This window comes from Vulpes vulpes, chromosome 10, assembly GCF_048418805.1.
Source record: "Vulpes vulpes isolate BD-2025 chromosome 10, VulVul3, whole genome shotgun sequence".
In the NCBI taxonomy this organism is placed as follows: Eukaryota; Metazoa; Chordata; class Mammalia; order Carnivora; family Canidae; genus Vulpes; species Vulpes vulpes.
This window is the reverse complement of record NC_132789.1, coordinates 73,973,717-73,992,540: the sequence shown is the minus strand read 5'-3', so window position 1 is coordinate 73,992,540 and position 18,824 is coordinate 73,973,717. Positions and strand designations below refer to the sequence as shown.

Sequence of the window (18,824 nt, the reverse complement as noted above, 5' to 3'; positions counted from 1 at the left end):
AGAAAATATTCTTTTAATCATAATTTGCCAGGAATGGTTGCAGAATTTCACTGCATGGCTTTTTAGCATCCAGTAAAGTCTCCTTTATTACAACTAGTAATAATTACATTTACAGATTTCCTACTATATTTATATAGATAATAAGATCTACATTTTCAACACTGAATTTATAAACTATTTTATTGATTTTTGTTTCTATATACTGCTAAGTAAGACTGATTCCTATTTTCTATTTTTTTAAATAAATTTATTTTTTATTTGTGTTCAATTTACCAACATACAGAATAACACCCAGTGCTCATCCCATCAAGTGCCCCCCCTCAGTGCCCACCACCCATTCATCCCCACGCCCCGCCCTCCTCCCCTTCCACCACCCCTAGTTCATTTCCCAGAGTTAGGAGTCTTTATGTTCTGTCTCCCTTTCTGATATTTCCCACACATTTCTTCTCCCATCCCTTATATTCCCTTTCACTATTATTTATATTCCCCAAATGAATGAGAACATATAATGTTTGTCCTTCTCCGATTGACTTACTTCACTCACCATAATACCCTCCAGTTCCATCCACGTTGAAGCAAATGGTGGGTATTTGTCGTTTCTAATGGCTGAGTAATATTCCATTGTATACATAAACCACATCTTCTTTATCCATTCATCTTTCGATGGACACCGAGGCTCCTTCCACAGTTTGGCTATTGTGGCCATTGCTGCTACAAACATCGGGGTGCAGGTGACCCGGCGTTCCATTGCATCTGAATCTTTGGGGTAAATCCCCAACAGCTCAATTGCTGGGTCGTAGGGCAGATCTATTTTTAACTCTTTGAGGAACCTCCACACAGTTTTCCAGAGTAGCTGCACCAGTTCACATTCCCACCAACAGTGTAAGAGGGTTCCCTTTTCTCAGCATCCTCTCCAATATTTGTGGTTTCCTGCCTTGTTAATGTTCCCCATTCTCACTGGTGTGAGGTGGTATCTCATTGTGGTTTTGATGTGTATTTCCCTGATGGCAAGTGATGCAGAGCATTTTCTCATGTGCACGTTGGCCATGTCGATGTCTTCCTCTGTGAGATTTCTGTACATGTCTTTTGCCCATTTCATGATTGGATTGTTTGTTTCTTTGGTGTTGAGTTTAATAAGTTCTTTATAGATCTTGGAAACTAGCCCTTTATCTGATACGTTATTTGCAAATATCTTCTCCCATTCTGTAGGTTGTCTTTTAGTTTTGTTGACTGTATCCTTTGTTGTGCAAAAGCTTCTTATCTTGATGAAATCCCAATAGTTCATTTTTGCTTTTGTTTCTTTTGCCTTCGTGGATGTATCTTGCAAGAAGTTACTGTGGCTGAGTTCAAAAAGGGTGTTGCCTGTGTTCTCCTCTAGGATTTTGATGGAATCTTGTCTCACATTTAGATCTCTCATCCATTTTGAGTTTATCTTTGTGTATGGTGCAAGAGAGTGGTCTAGTTTCATTCTTCTGCATGTGGATGTCCAATTTTCCCAGCACCATTTATTGAAGACACTGTCTTTCTTCCAATGGATAGTCTTTCCTCCTTTATCTTTATAAAGATAAAGAACTGATAAAGTTCAGGGTCCACTTCTGGGTTCTCTATTCTGTTCCATTGATCTATGTGTCTGTTTTTGTGCCAGTACCACACTGTCTTAGACCACAGCTTTGTAGTACAACCTGAAATCTGGCATTGTGATGCCCCCAACTATGGTTTTCTTTTTTAAAATTCCCCTGGCTATTCGGGGACTTTTATGATTCCATACAAATCTTAAAATAATTTGTTCTAAGTCTCTGAAGAAAGTCCATGGTATTTTGATAGGGATTGCATTAAACGTGTAAATTGCCATGGGTAACATTGACAATTTCAGAATATTAATTCTGCCAATCCATGAGCATGAAATATTTTTCCATCTCTTTGTGTCTTCCTCAATTTCTTTCAGAAGTGTTCTATAGTTTTTAGGGTATAGATCCTTTACCTCTTTGGTTAGGTTTATTCCTAGGTATCTTATGCTTTTGGGTGCAATTGTAAATGGGATTGACTCCTTAATTTCTCTTTCTTCAGTCTCATTGTTAGTGTATAGAAATGTCACTGAATTCTGGGCATTGATTTTGTATCCTGCCATGCTACCAATTGCTGTATGAGTTCTAGCAATCTTGGGGTGGAGGCTTTTGGGTTTTCTATGTAGAGTATCATGTCATCAGCAAAGAGGGAGAGTTTGACTTCTTCTTTGCCAATTTGGATGCCTTTAATGTCTTTATGTTGTCTGATTGCTGAGGCTAGGACTTCCAGTACTATGTTGAATAGCAGTGGCGAGAGTGGACATCCCTGTCTTGTTCCTGATATTAGGGGAAATGCTCCCAGTGCTTCCCCATTGAGAATATTTGCTGTGGGCTTTCGTAGATGGCTTTTAAGATGTCAAGGAATGTTCCCTCTATCCCTACACTCTGAAGAGTTTTGATCAGGAATGGATGCTGTATTTTGTCAAATGCTTTCTCTGCATCTAATGAGAGGATCAAATGGTTCTTGGTTTTTCTCTTGCTGATATGATGAATCACACTGATTGTTTTACAAGTGTTGAACCAGCCTTGTGTCCCGGGGATAAATCCTACTTGGCCACGGTGAATAATTTTCTTACTGTACTGTTGGATCCTATTGGCTAGTATCTTGTTGAGAATTTTTGCATCCACGTTCATCAGGGATATTGGTCTGTAATTCTCCTTTTTGGTGGGGTCTTTGTCTGGTTTTGGAATTAAGGTGATGCTGGCCTCATAGAACGAATTTGGAAGTACTCCATCTCTTTCTATCTTTCCAAACAGCTTTAGTAGAATAGGTATGGTTTCTTCTTTAAACGTTTGATAGAATTCCCCTGGGAAGCCATCTGGCCCTGAACTTTTGTGTCTTGGGAGGTTTTTGATGACTGCTTCAATTTCCTCCCTGGATATTGGCCTGTTCAGGTTTTCTATTTCTTCCTGTTCCAGTTTTGGTAGTTTGTGGCTTTTCAGAAATGCGTCCATTTCTTCTAGATTGCCTAATTTATTGGCGTATAGCTGTTCATAATATGTTTTTAAAATCGTTTGGATTTCCTTGGTGTTGGTAGTGATCTCTCCTTTCTCAGTCATGATTTTATTAATTTGAGTCTTCTCTCTCTTCTTTTTAATAAGGCTGGCTAATGGTTTATCTATCTTATTAATTCTTTCAAAGAACCAACTCCTGGTTCTGTTGATCTGTTCCACAGTTCTTCTGGTCTCGATTTCGTTGAGTTCTGCTCGAATCTTTATTACCTCTCTTCTTCTGCTGGGTGTAGGATCTATTTGCTGTTTTTTCTCTAGCTCCTTTAGGTGTAAGGTTAGCTTTTGTATTTCAATTCTTTCCAGTTTTTGAATGGATGCTTGTATTGCGATGTATTCCGCCCCCCCCCCCCCACCCAGTACTGCATTTGCTGCATCCCAAAGATTTTGAACGGTTGTGTCTTCATTCTCATTAGTTTCCATGAATCTTTTTAATTCTTCCTTAATTTCCTGGTTGACCCTTTCATCTTTTAGCAGGATGGTCCTTAACCTCCACGTGTTTGAGGTCCTTCCAAACTTCTTGTTGTGATTTAGTTCTAATTTCAAGGCATTATGGTCTGAGAATATGCAGGGGACGATCCCAATCTTTTGTTATCAGTTCAGACCCGATTTGTGACCCAATATGTGGTCTATTCTGGAGAAAGTTCCTTGTACACTTGAGAAGAATGTGTATTCAGTTGAGTTTGGATGTAAAGTTCTGCAGATATCTGTGAAATCCATCTGGTCCAGTGTATCATTTAAAGCTCTCGTTTCTTTGGAGATGTTGTGCTTAGAAGACCTATCAAGTATAGAAAGAGCTAGATTGAAGTCACCAAGTATAAGTGTATTATTATCTAAGTATTTCTTCACTTTGGTTATTAATTGATTGATATATTTGGCAGCTCCCACATTCGGGGCACATATATTGAGGATTGTTAAGTCCTCTTGTTGGATAGATCCTTTAAGTATGATATAGTGTCCCTCTTCATCTCTCACTACAGTCTTCGGGGTAAATTTTAGTTTATCTGATATAAGGATGGCTACCTCTGCTTTCTTTTGAGGACCATTTGAATGGTAAATGGTTCTCCAACCTTTTATTTTCAGGCTGTAGGTGTCCTTCTGTCTAAAATGAGGCTCTTGAAGGCAGCAAATAGATGGGTCCTGCTTTTTTATCCAGTCTGAAACCCTGAGCCTTTTGATGGGGTCTTTAAGCCCGTTCACGTTCAGAGTTACTATTGAAAGGTATGAGTTTAGGGTCACCATGATATCTATTCAGTCCTTGTTTTTGTGGATTGTTCTACTGAACTTCTTCTTAAAGGGGAAGTTTAAGAGTCCCCCTTAAAATTTCTTGCAGAGCTGGTTTGGAGGTCACATATTCTTTCCGTTCCTGCCTGTCTTGGAAGCTCTTTATCTCTCCTTCCATTTTGAATGAGAGCCTTGCTGGATAAAGTATTCTTGGTTGCATTTGCTTTTTATTTAGGACCCTGAATATATCCTGCCAGCCCTTTCTGGCCTGCCAGGTCTCTGTGGAGAGGTTTGCTGTTACCCTAATATTCCTCCCCATAAAAGTCAGGGATTTCTTGTCTCTTGCTGCTTTAAGGATCTTCTCTTTATCTTTGGAATTTGTAAGCTTCACTATTAAATGTCGAGGTGATGAACAGTTTTTATTGATTTTAGGGGGGGGGGGGGATCTCTCTATTTCCTGGATCTGAATGCCTGTTTCCCTTCCCAGATTAGAAAGTTTTCAGCTAAGATTTGTTCAAATACATATTCCGGCCCTCTGTTCCTTTCGGCGCCCTCGGGAACCCCAATTAAACGTAGGTTTTTCTTCCTCAGGGTGTCGTTTATTTCCCTTAATCTGTCTTCATGGTCTTTTAATTGTCTGTCTCTTTTTTCCTCAGTTTCCCTCCTTGCCATCAACTTGTCTTCTATGTCACTGACTCGATCTTCCACCTTGTTAACCCTCGTCGTTAGGACTTCTAGTTTGGATTGCATCTCATTCAATTGATTTTTAATTTCTGCCTGATTGGATCTAAATTCTGCAGTCATGAAGTCTCTTGAGTCCTTTATGCTTTTTTCTAGAGCCACGAGTAGCTGTATAATAGTGCTTCTGAATTGGCTTTCTGACATTGAATTGTAATCCAGATTTTGTAACTGTGTGGGAGAGAGGACTGTTTCTGATTCTTTCTTTTGAGGTGAGGTTTTCCTTCTAGTCATTTTGCTCAGTGCAGAGTGGCCAAAAACAAGTTGTATTGGGAAAAGGAGAAAAAGAGAGGAGAGAAAGAAGGAAAAAAAAAAAAGAGATAAAGATAAAAGAAAAAAAGAGAAGAAAAAGAGAAAGAAAAAGAAAGAACAGGGAAAAAAAAAAAAGGATGGGGGAAGCAAACAGAAATCAAAAAGAAAAAAAAATACCACGGGGGAGTATCTTCTGATTCTGTATACTTCAAGTCCCTTGACTTCCCCTGGAACTTGTCCGTCTAGTTGGTCTTCTGGGGGAGGGGCCTGCTGTGCTGATTTTCAGGTGTTAGCACTTGGGGGAGCTGTTCTGCCCCCTGCCTGGTGCAGGGCTCAGTGGGGGTTGTTGACCCCTTGAGGCCCCAGGAGAAACAACCCCAGTGGTGGCGGCCAGCTCTGGAGCCCTGGAGTCAGCTCCCACAGTAACCACGGAGCTCTCCATCTGCAGGGCCTGGAGGCTCTGGGGCAGGGCAGCTGATCTGCTCAACTCGGGGCAGGAGCGTCCTTGTGGTCCTGGGCCCTCCCGGCCTCTGCCTGTCCCGGTGGGAGGTCGGATCCTGGGCTGTGTCCCGGCGCCCTGTGCCCCGGGGCCTGCACTGTTGGATTCCTGCTCCCGCCCCGCAGCCCCCTCCGCGGAGCCGCCGCCCGAGCCCCTCCGAGCTGCTCTGGGTCCCGCCGTGCGCGCTGCAGCCCTTAGGGAGCTCGGTGCACTCTCCCCAGGGCGCAGTTCCTCTGTTAGTGTCCCAGGGAGCCCGAGGGCATCCCCGCCCTCCTGGGTCCTGCTCTAACTCCCTGCGGGCGCCTTTCTGCCAGGAAGGTTGGTGCAGCTCCTGCTCCTCCGGGACGGGGCTCTCCTGTCCTGGGGACACTCGGCCCGGCCTCAGCCTGGCTCCTTGCGGGGCCCCTCCCCCTTGGAGGCCTTTTGTTTCTTTATTTCTTTTTCCCCGTCTTCCTACCTTGATAGAAGGGCGAACTCCTCACTGTAGCGTTCCAGCTGTTCTCTCTTTAAATCTCAGGCCGAATTCATAGATTTTCAGGATGATTTGAAGGTTATCTAGGTAATTTGGTGGGGACAGGTGATTTGGAGACCCTACTCTTCCGCCATCTTGCCCCTCTTCCCTAATTTTCTATTTTTTAAAATTCTTTCATAAACCTGTTATCAGAGACTCCTGAGATAAATTCACTATGAAACTATATACCCATGTCCTGAAGCAAAGTAAAAGTTATTTGTTCCTTTAAAATATGAAAGAAGGGATCCCTGGGTGGCGCAGCGGTTTGGCGCCTGCCTTTGGCCCAGGGCGCGATCCTGGAGACCCTGGATCGAATCCCACATCGGGCTCGCGGTGCATGGAGCCTGCTTCTCCCTCTGCCTGTGTCTCTGCCTCTCTCTCTCTCTCTCTCTCTCTGTGACTATCATAAATAAATAAAAATTTTTAAAAAACTTTTAAAATAAAATAAAATATGAAGGAAGTAGCCTAAAAAAAATTGGAGCCATTCAAATTCTTTTTACTTTAATAAATTCTTATAATTAAAATTTTTCAAGATTATCATCACTTTTGATTAGAAATTTCAAATTTATTCATATTAAATTGTATATGCTATTATCTAATATTTAACCATTTCCAAATTTAGGATTAGTACTTCTTTGGATTACTTGTATTTCATGTTTTCTTATTATACTGGCTGGAAATTCATGTAATTTATTCGTATCTTCAAAGAACTAGCTCTAGCAGTTTTCAAGTAAATGATTTTTTTTTTTTTAAGAGAGGGAGGGAGAGTGATCCTGAGCAGGGTGTTAGGTAGGGCCAAGGGAAGGAAGAGAGAGTCTCAAGCAGGCTCCATGCCCAGTGTGGAACCCTAGGTGGGGGCTCATTCTCACGACCTTGAGATCATGACCTGAGCTGAAATCAAGAGTACTTTGCTTCACCAACTGAGCCAAGCATGTGTGCCTTCAATTAAATGATTTTAAAACCAAACTTTAGTTGTTTAATTTCAACTGTTCTTTTCTTTTCTTTGTTTCTGCTTTCCTATACTTATTTTATTTTTCTAATTGCTTGAGATTAACAAAAATTCATTTGATTTAAAAAAATTCATTTTATTTTATTTATTTAATTTACTAATAGAGGATTCTAAAGCTAAGAACTTCTAATTGCTGTTTAGAATACCTTTGATGCTAGAGTTTTTATCAAAAGTCACTATACTTTTAGATTTCCTTTTTGATCCAATAATTATATATATGCCAGTATTTTGTTATAAAATTTCAGTTTTATTAAACTGTAAAAGAATGTGGTCTTTATAAATTTTAGTCTAGGCTATCTACTGAGCTTTATTTTGCAGCTTAACGATTACTTTTTTAAAAATTTAATGAGTGCTTTAAATGGTGTTTAGTCTCAATTGGTTATATATTAGTGTTACTAATTACATTTTTTATTGTGTCCTTTTTATTTCTTTTTAAAGTAGCATGTTAAACTCTCTCAATATTTCTGTATTTGGCAAATTAGCCTTGTCTTTTTCAGCAGTTATTTCCATATATGTGGATTTTTCTGCCATGTAAAACATGAAAATTCATGAAATATCTTCATTGTGATTTATAAGCATAGTTGGTAGAATCACCCATTTTGAATGTGAAAAGGTGGAGTTGAAAATAAGTAACAAAGAGATTATTCTTTAAATGTTACCAGGAAAACTGATAAACTGGGGAACTGAAAGTTTAATTTAAATCCCTAAACCAAAATAAACTCCATATGGATTAAAACATTAAATATAAATCATGAAACTATAAAATTGGAGGAAAATACAGCTGCGCGTTTGCCTATTGCAGAATACTTTCTTTGTGTAAAAGTATGTTAAGCATATGAACATAAAAAGAAAATAGCTATTACCATCAAGGTAGAAATCAAGGTGTTGCATCTGCTTCTCCCCTATATTCCCTGACTCGGAGAATAGCATCCTAAAACATCTGCTCAGCCTTGAAAATTGAAATCATTACCTTTGTTTTGAACTCAGTCATACTGCTCAATCTTCAACCTTGAGTCTTTTGTTATACCACCAGTCAATGCTTCTAAGCCACTTACTCTGATTTCCTCTCCCAGAATATCTATTATTCTTAGGTTGGACCTCCATAGTCAGCCTTCCAAATTTCACTGCACACCTAAAGTGTTTTCTGCTTCTCTTTGGTATTAAGAATGTGATTTATAGCTTCCAAACTTCTAATTTTGGCTATGGTCTTTTTAATTTAACAGCACTCTCTGACTAATTCTCTAAATACTATAACCTGTTTCATTTGATAAAAGCAATTTCTTCCTTTATCATTTGAGAATATGAAGCACATATACTCCAAGCTTTTGTTCTAATAAGTGCTTGTTTTAGGAAGGATTTTTTCTTTTTGCTGCCATTTTTAAAATAGATCTCATGTTATTAATGTTTCTTTTTTCTAAAATGAGAAATAGATCTATGCCCAATGGTGAAAGAAAAGCCTAGTTGTTGGAAGAAAATGTTTATTTCTTTATTTATGTACACACACCAACACAAATCCTTACTATCTCCTCCATGGCTGTTTGCCCCATCCTAGGTGTACACACCACCCTCTTTTTCATCCACCTTATATATATTAAAGTAATAACCTTGCCTATCTTTGAAAGTTGTAAATATTAATAAAATATATATTACAAATACCTTTTCAAGAAGTCATAAACAGGACTTGTTATCTCCACCATAAGATGAAATTTTTCATCATTCATACATTTTAGCATAACTTGTGTAAAGAACTCTAGAAATCTAGGTCTTTGCTTAAATTTCATAACTGTGAAAACAAAGAAGTGTAGCAGTAAATGTGTCAAGAACTCCTGTATAAGATCAAAAAATCCTTTATAGTCTATATTTCACTTTTCAAATATCTCAGTGTTGAGAGAAAGTTCTTAAAAGTTGCCCCTAATAGGGATCCCTGGGTGGCGCAGCGGTTTGGCGCCTGCCTTTGGCCCAGGGTGCGATCCTGGAGACCCGGGATCGAATCCCACGTCGGGCTCCCGGTGCATGGAGCCTGCTTCTCCCTCTGCTTGTGTCTCTGCCTCTCTCTCTCTCTCTCTCTCTCTGTGACTATCATAAATAAATAAAAATTTAAAAAAAAAAGTTGCCCCTAATATATGACAAGTTAGGAGAAAATTGCTGATACTTATCAGAATTACTAGTTATCCTAATTTTTTTCACTCTGAGTTAAACAATAATGTTGCTATTTCTTCATATCTGAACTTAAAGATCACTCACATTTTTCAATTTCCTAGTTTTCATAAGCTTCATAATAATGTCATTTACTACCAAAATAAGTCACCATCAAGGTTCTGACTTTCCAGATTTTAAATCACATTACTTGATAATCCATATTCTACATTATTCTGAATAGGTAAGAACCTAGAACCTTCTTCCTAGAAAGGAGAAAGCTTTCAGACAACAACAGAACCCACAGAATAAAAGATGATCTTCAACAGAAGATCAAAGATCTTCAGTAGAAAATCAAGCATATTTACATTTAGGTTACCTACCTTCTTTCACAGCACCTTTGACTGACCAGTTTATAACAACAGGGTAAAGAAATATAGGGTCCTCTGATCCTGAGAGTTCTGTTGCAACATCTAAGGTTTTAAAAAATTAGTGAGTTGTAGGTTCTATTTAACATGAATAACCAAAAATGAAAATTCTTCAGAAGGAACAAAAAGTAGGAAAATGTTCAAATGTTCATCCTAAATTATATGCCTTTAAAATGTCAACTATATCATTATATTTTGGAGTTTAAAAAAATCCTGTGGTCTCCATTATTCTTCTTTTATTTTTTCCCCCTAAAAGCCAGAGTCCACCACCAAATAGGTGAAGAGGTTCCAGGGCATGAGTCACTGTATTCAATAGCTGTTGTATTATCAGCAAATCCCAGATTCCAAAATCTTCCAATTATGTCAACTTCATCTTTATAAAATTACCCTTAAAAGACAGCAGTATAGAATAATGAACAGCACAGCCACTGCAGCTAGGCTGCCTGGGTTCCAATTCTAACACTGACACCAGAAACTAAAATCAATTTCTTAGGCAGATTTCCAAACTGCAAACTCCAAAATTCCCATCACTGTGTAACAATGGTCCATTATGAAATTCCTATTTGACACAATGACCAAAAATTAAACTACTCTTTCACTTGAACAGACCATGGTTCAAATCACTCACACATTAACACACCCACACTCACACCCACACACATACACTATCCTTTTATTTCTCAGGTACATTTCTGCCTTTAGAGTAGTAACTCTCAATTTTGTGCCCTCCTCCCCAATCAATGTATTTGGCAACATTTGCCTCCCAGTTGATTATCAGAGTGGGGTGGGAGGGTGGGGGAGTGGGGCGGGGTGGTGGGCAGATAGTGTGCCCTGCATCTATTGGTAGAAGCCAGGGATGTTGCTCGACATCCTATGGTACACCACAGAGAAGAATTAGCTGGCCCAAATTGTCAATAGTGCTGAGGTTGAGAAACTCTGCTTTAGAATCAGAATTTAGGCTCAAAAAGAAGCCAGCTATGTAATTCTAAGTAAATCATTTAATCATTATGAACCACATGGAGGTGGGGGGGGGGCGGAGTGGTTAACAATCTGTTATTAACAGTGTATTGTTAGGATTAATGACATAATGTAAAAGCACCTTAAAGGATTTACCAAGTGCTAATCTCATCTTAATCCTTTTAACAAAATATTTTCTGATCTTAAAAAACATAATGCTAAACAGGAGTATCCAGAAAGAAAAAAAAAAAATGACTACATTGCTTTGTCAGTTTGAGTAGGTGTGTCTCCAACAAGGCCAGCTGTTCATTTATTTTTTCAGGTACTATCATCTGCTGTGGCTTCTTAGGCTTGGAAGACTTCTTAGGAGAACCCTAAAAACATTGGTTAAGTGTCAGAATGTACTTCAACATGTCTCAACAGTTGTCACTTTCAAGTAATAATCTTTATTATTTCATACTTTCATTCTTGGTACACAAAACTATGATCTACATGGCCAAGTGATATAAATTAATCACAATAGTCATTTCATTCTAGCTAAATGGCAAACATAATACTCAGTGTTTTATGGAGGTTGGCCAAAATATTTCTTCTCTTCCCTTCTCTTCCTTCCAGTAACTTCCACCCCCCTAATTAGTACTACCCGCTTCAACCAATACACACACTCTTCTGAAAGCAGCTGAGGGTAGAATGCTAAGAATCCTCAAAGGAAAGTTCCCAGCCTGCCCTCAGAAATATATTCTTTTATTCCTTTTTCTTTTTTCCTTTCTTTTTTCCCAGAGGAGCTTCTTTACAACTAAGCTAATTGCCTTTGCTGCTTTGCCTTTCAGTGAAACATAACAAGATCAGCAATTAGTGGATTAAGCAATGGCAGGTCTGTACTCAGGCTCCCCTTGTTTTCAACAGTGTGTTCTCAACAAAACAAAAAACCCTCCCAAGCTCCTATAGGCTTAAGGGGACCTTGAGTGGCCATAAGGAGTTCTGACTCCTATAAATTCAGTATTAGCTTCTCAGTCCCTACAGCCTTAGAGAGAAGTAGCACGGACATTCTGCTGGGCTTGAGGCTCCATGGAAAGAGGCAAGGGGTCCTTTCCTATAATGAGGTGAAGGAACAGGGTGATGAGTCAAGCTTGGCCTGGGTGACATAAATGCCTGGCTGATGACTCTGAGAGTGAACACCACTTGGTGGGAAAAGCTCTTAAATTGCATCCAGCTTAATCAAAACTCTCTCTAAACCAAATAACCTCTACTCCAAAAAAGCATTATGGCTAAAAAAAAAAAAAAAAAAAAAAAATGCACCTTTTTTGAAGCTTTTTGTGGCAAAGAAACACACTTACATATAATTCAGCATATAAAAGAGACAGAAATGGGGCTATTCCAACAGAAACAGAGTCCAGAGTGATAGTCTCTACCCCCACTCCAGTCAGTGAAGGGGCTTCAGGTGATTCCTAGTGTTCCTCAGAAACCCAATAAACTAAGCAACATTTCAAAATTCAATCCACAAAGACACATAACCACATAGCTTCAAGAAACGGCAATAAAACAAGTTCTGTAAGACCCACGCTTGCAAGGCAGATATTAAAAAGCAGTCTCAGACATTAGCAGTCTCGTAAAGAAGACAATTTAGGTGTCACATTGAGTTTAGGAAAGATCTACTGTGAACAAAGTAAAAAGCTCTGACATGTGTTAACTACATTCCATGACCCACCCAGAATAATAAAATCTTCAATTTGGGAGACTTTAGAGGCCTTTTAGTTCCAGGTCCAGCTGGGTGTAAGAAGCTCTCTATCAATGCCTAATGATCAGTACTGGTGAGAGAGGGCTCTTCAGTACTCTAGCAGGGATTTAAGTAGGGAAGGTCCTCAGTCATTTTTTGTTTATATAAACATGATAAATTTAAAACATCAATTTTCTAATATGTTTGCTAATACTATATGACCCTTCAAAGACTCAAATAAGTATACATTTTAAGATGAGAAACAAAAATCAATTACCTCCTCCTGCATTTCTTCTTGGTCAGTCATACCAAATAGAGATTTACACCCTGATGTGATGTCCAACATCTTTTTTCCATAATTTATAATCATTACTGCCAGGTCATACTCTTTCCATGAACGCAGAATCTAATTAAAAATATTTCTTAATTATCCCTGTTGGAAACACTTGTCTATTTTCAAGTATCACCCACCATCTTTCATAAAGACCAAAGTCTCATTCATGTTTTTGGTTCGAAGACTTCCCCTGATTTTGTTAAGGAAACTGGAAGCTTACCTCCAGATCCTATTGCCCTACAATTAAAACTGCATGATTACATTACTTTAAACAAAGGATAGATAACAAGATTATCTTATCAGAATTCCCCATATTTCTGGGACACATAGCCACGTATGTTTTGGTGTAGGAAGTTAACAATTAGGAAACTATTTCTGACTTGAAAGATCCATGTTAAAACAAAATCATTCTAAAAAGGCCACATAACCACCACCTCCCATGATGTGAAATGGACAAGTACTGACATCAGAATGTCCTGGGTTGAGGGGAGTAGTTATATCAGTAAATGATTTAAAAGACATCTGGCAGTGGACTGGACCAGAGATAAGTTGTTGTGAGCAGATTCTCTGTGAACCCTATGGGAAAACAGACATTACAGTCAGAGAAAGGGGAGCCCCTCTCCTCCACAATTCCTTATGAATTTCTATTCTTCGGCCTTTTCTAACCAGGCCCTTACCTACTTCTCTGGGGTAAACCACTCATTTCCTTGTACTTTAAGCTTACAAAATATAAATTCTGAGCAGAATATAAATTCTGACATTCTCCGTGGTTTCAGGACTTCATGTCTTTGTACCCCTAAGGCATTTCTCAGAACAACTTGCCCACCTTATTTATATAGCTTTACCTGGTCATTAAAACCTGGGCTCTAGCAGGAAAAGTTTCCCTGGCCAGCAATCTAATTTCCATATGCCCTCTGGAGCAAAGCATCATATAAAGGGGACACATTCATGGTGAATTTCACAGGGCAATTCTCTAAGAGTACAAATAAGCTTGTAGGAATTTGTTAGATGTAGGTTGGTCTGTTCTATCAGGCTGATTAGCTTAGTTATACGTATGATAAGTAACAACAACTTAAGTTATACTTAAGATCCTTTCCCCATGCAGGGAAAGGATATATATATATGAGTGGTTGCATAAATCTGATAATACCTACCTGATGCAGAGTGCTAAGAGCTGGAAATATTCCTGAGAAACCAGGCAATAGTGTTAAACTAATGCTGACTGTGAGACCGAGTGTAGGAAGGAAAATGGTGAAATAAAGGTTGAAAAGGTAGATGAGATTAGGTCAAGCAGGGCCTTGAATGTCAGGCAAAAGAGTTCAGTCTCATTACAAAATGGATGTGAGAGAGTATGTTTTATTAGAAAGCCAAAATGAGCCAATACTTCCGCTCCTTTCAGCTTTGCTCTCTGACATACTTGGATCCAAGGCTTAGAGAGAACTAGAAAGAACTGTGTAATCTTTTCCCTTGTTTTAATATGCCAGTAGAAAATCATAAATGATCAAGAATTCTCCAACAGAAAAATAGAGAACCAATTCTACTAACAAACCAAATGGTAAACAGAAACAAAAAGACTATGCCAGATGTTGAGCATAATAATTTTTTAAATGCAAAAAATAATGAAACATTTAGGATGACACTTTTCAGAAGTGGCACTTTATTTGGAATTCTGGCAACTTTTAGAAAAAATAGTGCTGCCTAAAGAAGAAAGATTGAGCCATCTGAAAAGATTACCAATGATTTAAACAGAGGAAAAAAAACCCAGAGCCATTAGACTAATTGGGCTTTCCATGTCATAACAGAAAATCCACACAAAAATGTGTTTATAAAAAAATGAACACCTAAAGTCTGGGACTCGAGGCAAGGCCAGGGCTCTGGGGCTATTGGTCAGGCTGGAGGAAGCTTCTGAAAGGGCAATTCTTAGTGTAACACTATGGGACAGAACCAGCTCTAATATTAAAATCCTGACATTGATACACACTTTAGTTTTTACAAATATCCAGAACACATTCAGGGTCATTCCTACAATAATATCACTTGGATCTCACTATATTCTTCAGGTTGGGGGCGGGGAAGAGCTAGTGGAGTTGTGGCTGGCAGGTAAAGCAATGCAGGGCCAGCCTCAAGCTGCTGTGTGCTATGGGAGAAAAATCTCCCAAAGCTGAAAGACGAGGCATGTGAATTTGAGGACTTCAACATGCAGTAGGCCCCAGATGCTGGTCTCTTGTTCCAGGTCAGTAGTCTCTCCCATCTTCCACAGCGGTTCTTGCAAAATCACCCATTCTTCTCCATCTCTGAAACCCACCCTTACTTCCCACCTTCTCTCTCTCTCTCTCTACCTTGCTTTCTTTTCACAGGGGAAATGTAAGGAAAGTAATTTATCTCCTGTCCAGAAATCTACTACATGCTTACCTGTAACTACAACCATCCATCCTACCCTCCTGTTAAAGGAAAGAGGTCAATCTCCTGCCCAGACTCATCCCTCCCACATGTGCTAGGGTCTCATTGCCGCCTGCCTTCTCCTATATCCACAGATAGTACCAATCCTAATATGCTGTGTTTTTTTTTTCTATACGTGTGTGCCCATGATAAAGTCTAATTTATCACTTAGGTGCTGTGAGAGGTTAAGAACAAAAACTTTAACAAAAGAGAACAATTATAACAATGTACTGTAATAAAAGCTATGTGAACAAGGTCTCTCTCCAAACATCTCCTACTGTGCTCACCCTTCTCCTTGTGATGCTGTGAGATGATAAAATGCCTACATGATGAGACAAAGGGAGGGGAATGACGCAGGTGTTGTGACATCATGTTAGGCTACTACTGGCCTTCTGACAACTCATTAGATGGACAGCCATCTGCTTCCCGAATGGAATTGACCATGGAAAGCAAAACTGCAGATAAGGAGGGACTGCCATAGTTCAGTTTATCATCTCTCACCTTCTAACTCACTCCCTACCTCAGATCCTATCTCACTTTATTAGTTGTTGTGCCCCCAAAATAATTTCTTTTTTCTAAAACACAAATTCATCATTTCCAGGTTTAAAACCCTGGAATGGCTCCTCCCTTACCTCATGAGATGGCCATTCATAATCTGGTACCTGTTCACTACCCCACTTTTTAAAGTGACTGAAATAGATCCTTCATAATTAAAGATAAATCTGATTCTTCTTTTCCTAAACTGTAACATTACTTCATATTTTCTCATTGATTACTCCCTAAAGGCCACATTAATAATCAAATATCTGTCAATTTTTTTTAATATTTGCCTTTAAGCCTGTTATTAGTGTCTTGTCATAAAAAATTTTTTTTACTTATCATGTAATCTATCTTTTTATCAGGTTTATCTTTTTCTGTGTACCTTTTGAATTTTATGCCCTATTGCAAAAGGAGTCTCTTCTGACTTCAAAGCCATGAAAATATCCATATGTCTTTATTTTGTTTATGATAGGAGGCAGGACTCTGGCTTTGTTTTCAGATGAATAGTCAATGATGCCAGCACCTTTTATTAGATAAAATATCTTAATATATTTTCATTTTCCCAATAAATCCACATGCCACCTTTGTCATATATTAAGTTCTTCTATAGACCTGGGGCTGCCTGGCTATTCCTGGACTCTTCTATTCCTCTGAACTATGCCCATTACTTTGTTAACAACATTTTTTAAATTGAAGTAACCTTATAATAAATTTTAGTTATCTACTGACAACTTTTAAATTATTCTAATCAATTTCAGAGAACCCCCATTAGGATTCTAATTAGAACTGTGTTTTATTTATTTATTTATTTATTTATTTATTTATTTATTATTTTTAGAACTGTATTATATTTAAATACTATTTTTAGAAGGATTTATATCTCTGTGACAGTAAGTCTACCTATTCAGGAACTTGGCATGGCCTGCCATATATTCAGATCTTATTTTGTGCCCTTCAGTAAGATTTTGGTTCTTTCATTCGGATCTTTTAGCACTCTGGAGGTTTAAAATGTTATATTTTTTTCTCCAAGTTTTTATTTAAATTCTAGTTAATGAACATACAGTGGAATACCAGTTTCAGGTGTAGAATTTAGTGATTCATCACTTACACACAACACCTGGTGCCCTCCTTAAAACCCATCACCTAATTTCACCCATCCCCCTGACCACCTCCCCTCCAGAAAATACTCAGTTTGTTCTTTATAGTTAACTGTCTCTTACAGTTTGCCTCCCTTTTCTTTCTTCCTCTCCCTATGTTCATCTGTGTAGTTTCTTAAATTCCACATATTAGTAAAAATCACTTGGTATTTGTCTTAAAATATTGCACATTATTAGTGGTATATTTTCCTCTCTCCATTTCTAATTGGCTACTATTAGTAGTAAAAAAAAAAAAAAAAGTTTGTACGCATCTCACAATCATTTTTACAAATTCTTTTTCTTTTAATTCTAATATTTTTTAAACTAGGTCCTCATGAGTTTTTTTGAGACCTCTACAATTACAGATGAATTATACTTTTTTAATATTGTAAACTTATTTCATATCCTTATCTACTGCATAAGATAAAATCTCTACAAATAATGAATCACACTCTTAAGAGTCAGCATCTCAGGATGCCTGAGTGGCTCAGTGGTTGAGCATCTGCCTTTTGGCTCAAGGCATGATCTCTGGGTCCTGGAATGGAGTCCCACATCAGACTCCCTGCAGGGGGCCTGCTTCTCCCTCTGCCTGTGTCTCTGCCTCTCTTTGTGTGCCTCTCATGAATAAATAAATAAAATCCTAAAAAGAAAAAAAAAAAGAGCATCTCCTACACCTGATTTTTAAGGAAACAGTTTCAGAAAATTGCCATTTAGTGTATTTGCTATAAAATTTTGGTAAAGTCTTTATCATTGTTCAATAGACTCCATTCATAACTTACATACAATTTTTTTAGGAAAGGTTGCTAAGTGCTATCAAATGCCTTTGTAGTATTTTTCACTTAATCTAATTGCCTTTCTTTTTTAATTTGCTGTTGTAAAAAAATTCAAGTTTTGTTTTAATTCAGACTTGATCTTTAATTCTTGATAATGACACTGTCCTAAGACAAAAAGTGACTAGATGCCTACCAGAAGCAGCAAAGTATGATAAGACAAAACAGACTTGAAGAAAATTATACAATGTCTTTTTTTGTCCCGATTAATATTTGGGGCCTTGACTTCTCCTTTTTCAGGTATAAAAACAGCTACTCCTTCTTTATTTGTGTATTTTCCCAGTACCTCTGTTTATCCATTTATTTTCAACCAGTATTTGTCACATTGTTTTAAGGCTGCATCTTGATTGTATTCCTTCTCTCTTAAATACTATATTTCTTCGTCCTTTTTCTTAGTTTTGCTGAATTAGCCATTTTTCCTCCCTGTCATTCCTCTCTTTATTTTTCCTTCCTATCAATTTAGAAATTCTACTGTGCTTTAAAAGTACTGCACATGGCAACTCATTCCTGAATCATCTTTAAATACATATATTCCATCAATAGAAAATAGTAATTTTATATTAGATGTATTTAAAAAAATTTTTTTTTTTTATTTATGATAGTCACACAGAGAGAGAGAGAGAGAGGCAGAGACACAGGCAGAGGGAGAAGCAGGCTCCATGCACCGGGAGCCCGATGTGGGACTCGATCCCGGGTCTCCAGGATCGCGCCCTTGGCCAAAGACAGGCGCTAAACCGCTGCGCCACCCAGGGATCCCTAGATGTATTTTTTAAAACACAAAACCATGCACCAAGAATTTCTATCTGGCCTCCCCTCCCTTGACCCCAAACAAGATTAAAGTTTTAGTTCTAGGTTACTAATAAGCTTCTTCTTTCAAAGTTAACACTTCTATTTCAAGAATTCCTAGTTAGCATTTATATTACAAAATCGACATCACATCATTATTACCTATTTAATTTTAATAATACATATATTGCAAGATTCATTGCTCCCATTATTC

The 18,824-nt window shown here is 38.2% G+C and overlaps 1 protein-coding gene across 2 annotated transcripts in view; it reads right to left on the bottom strand.

The window, feature by feature from the left end:
- CFAP54 (cilia and flagella associated protein 54) overlaps nt 1-18,824 on the bottom strand; it is a 302,139-nt gene that overhangs the window by 173,639 nt on the left and 109,676 nt on the right. For both annotated transcript variants that reach the window (XM_072724628.1, XM_026013023.2), the window contains exons 27-30: nt 12,823-12,951; nt 11,088-11,202; nt 9,827-9,916; nt 8,964-9,090 (exon numbers count right to left, since the gene is read on the bottom strand). In XM_072724628.1, coding sequence (XP_072580729.1) covers nt 8,964-9,090; nt 9,827-9,916; nt 11,088-11,202; nt 12,823-12,951 — 461 coding nt within the window. The remainder of the gene's footprint in view (nt 1-8,963; nt 9,091-9,826; nt 9,917-11,087; nt 11,203-12,822; nt 12,952-18,824) is intronic.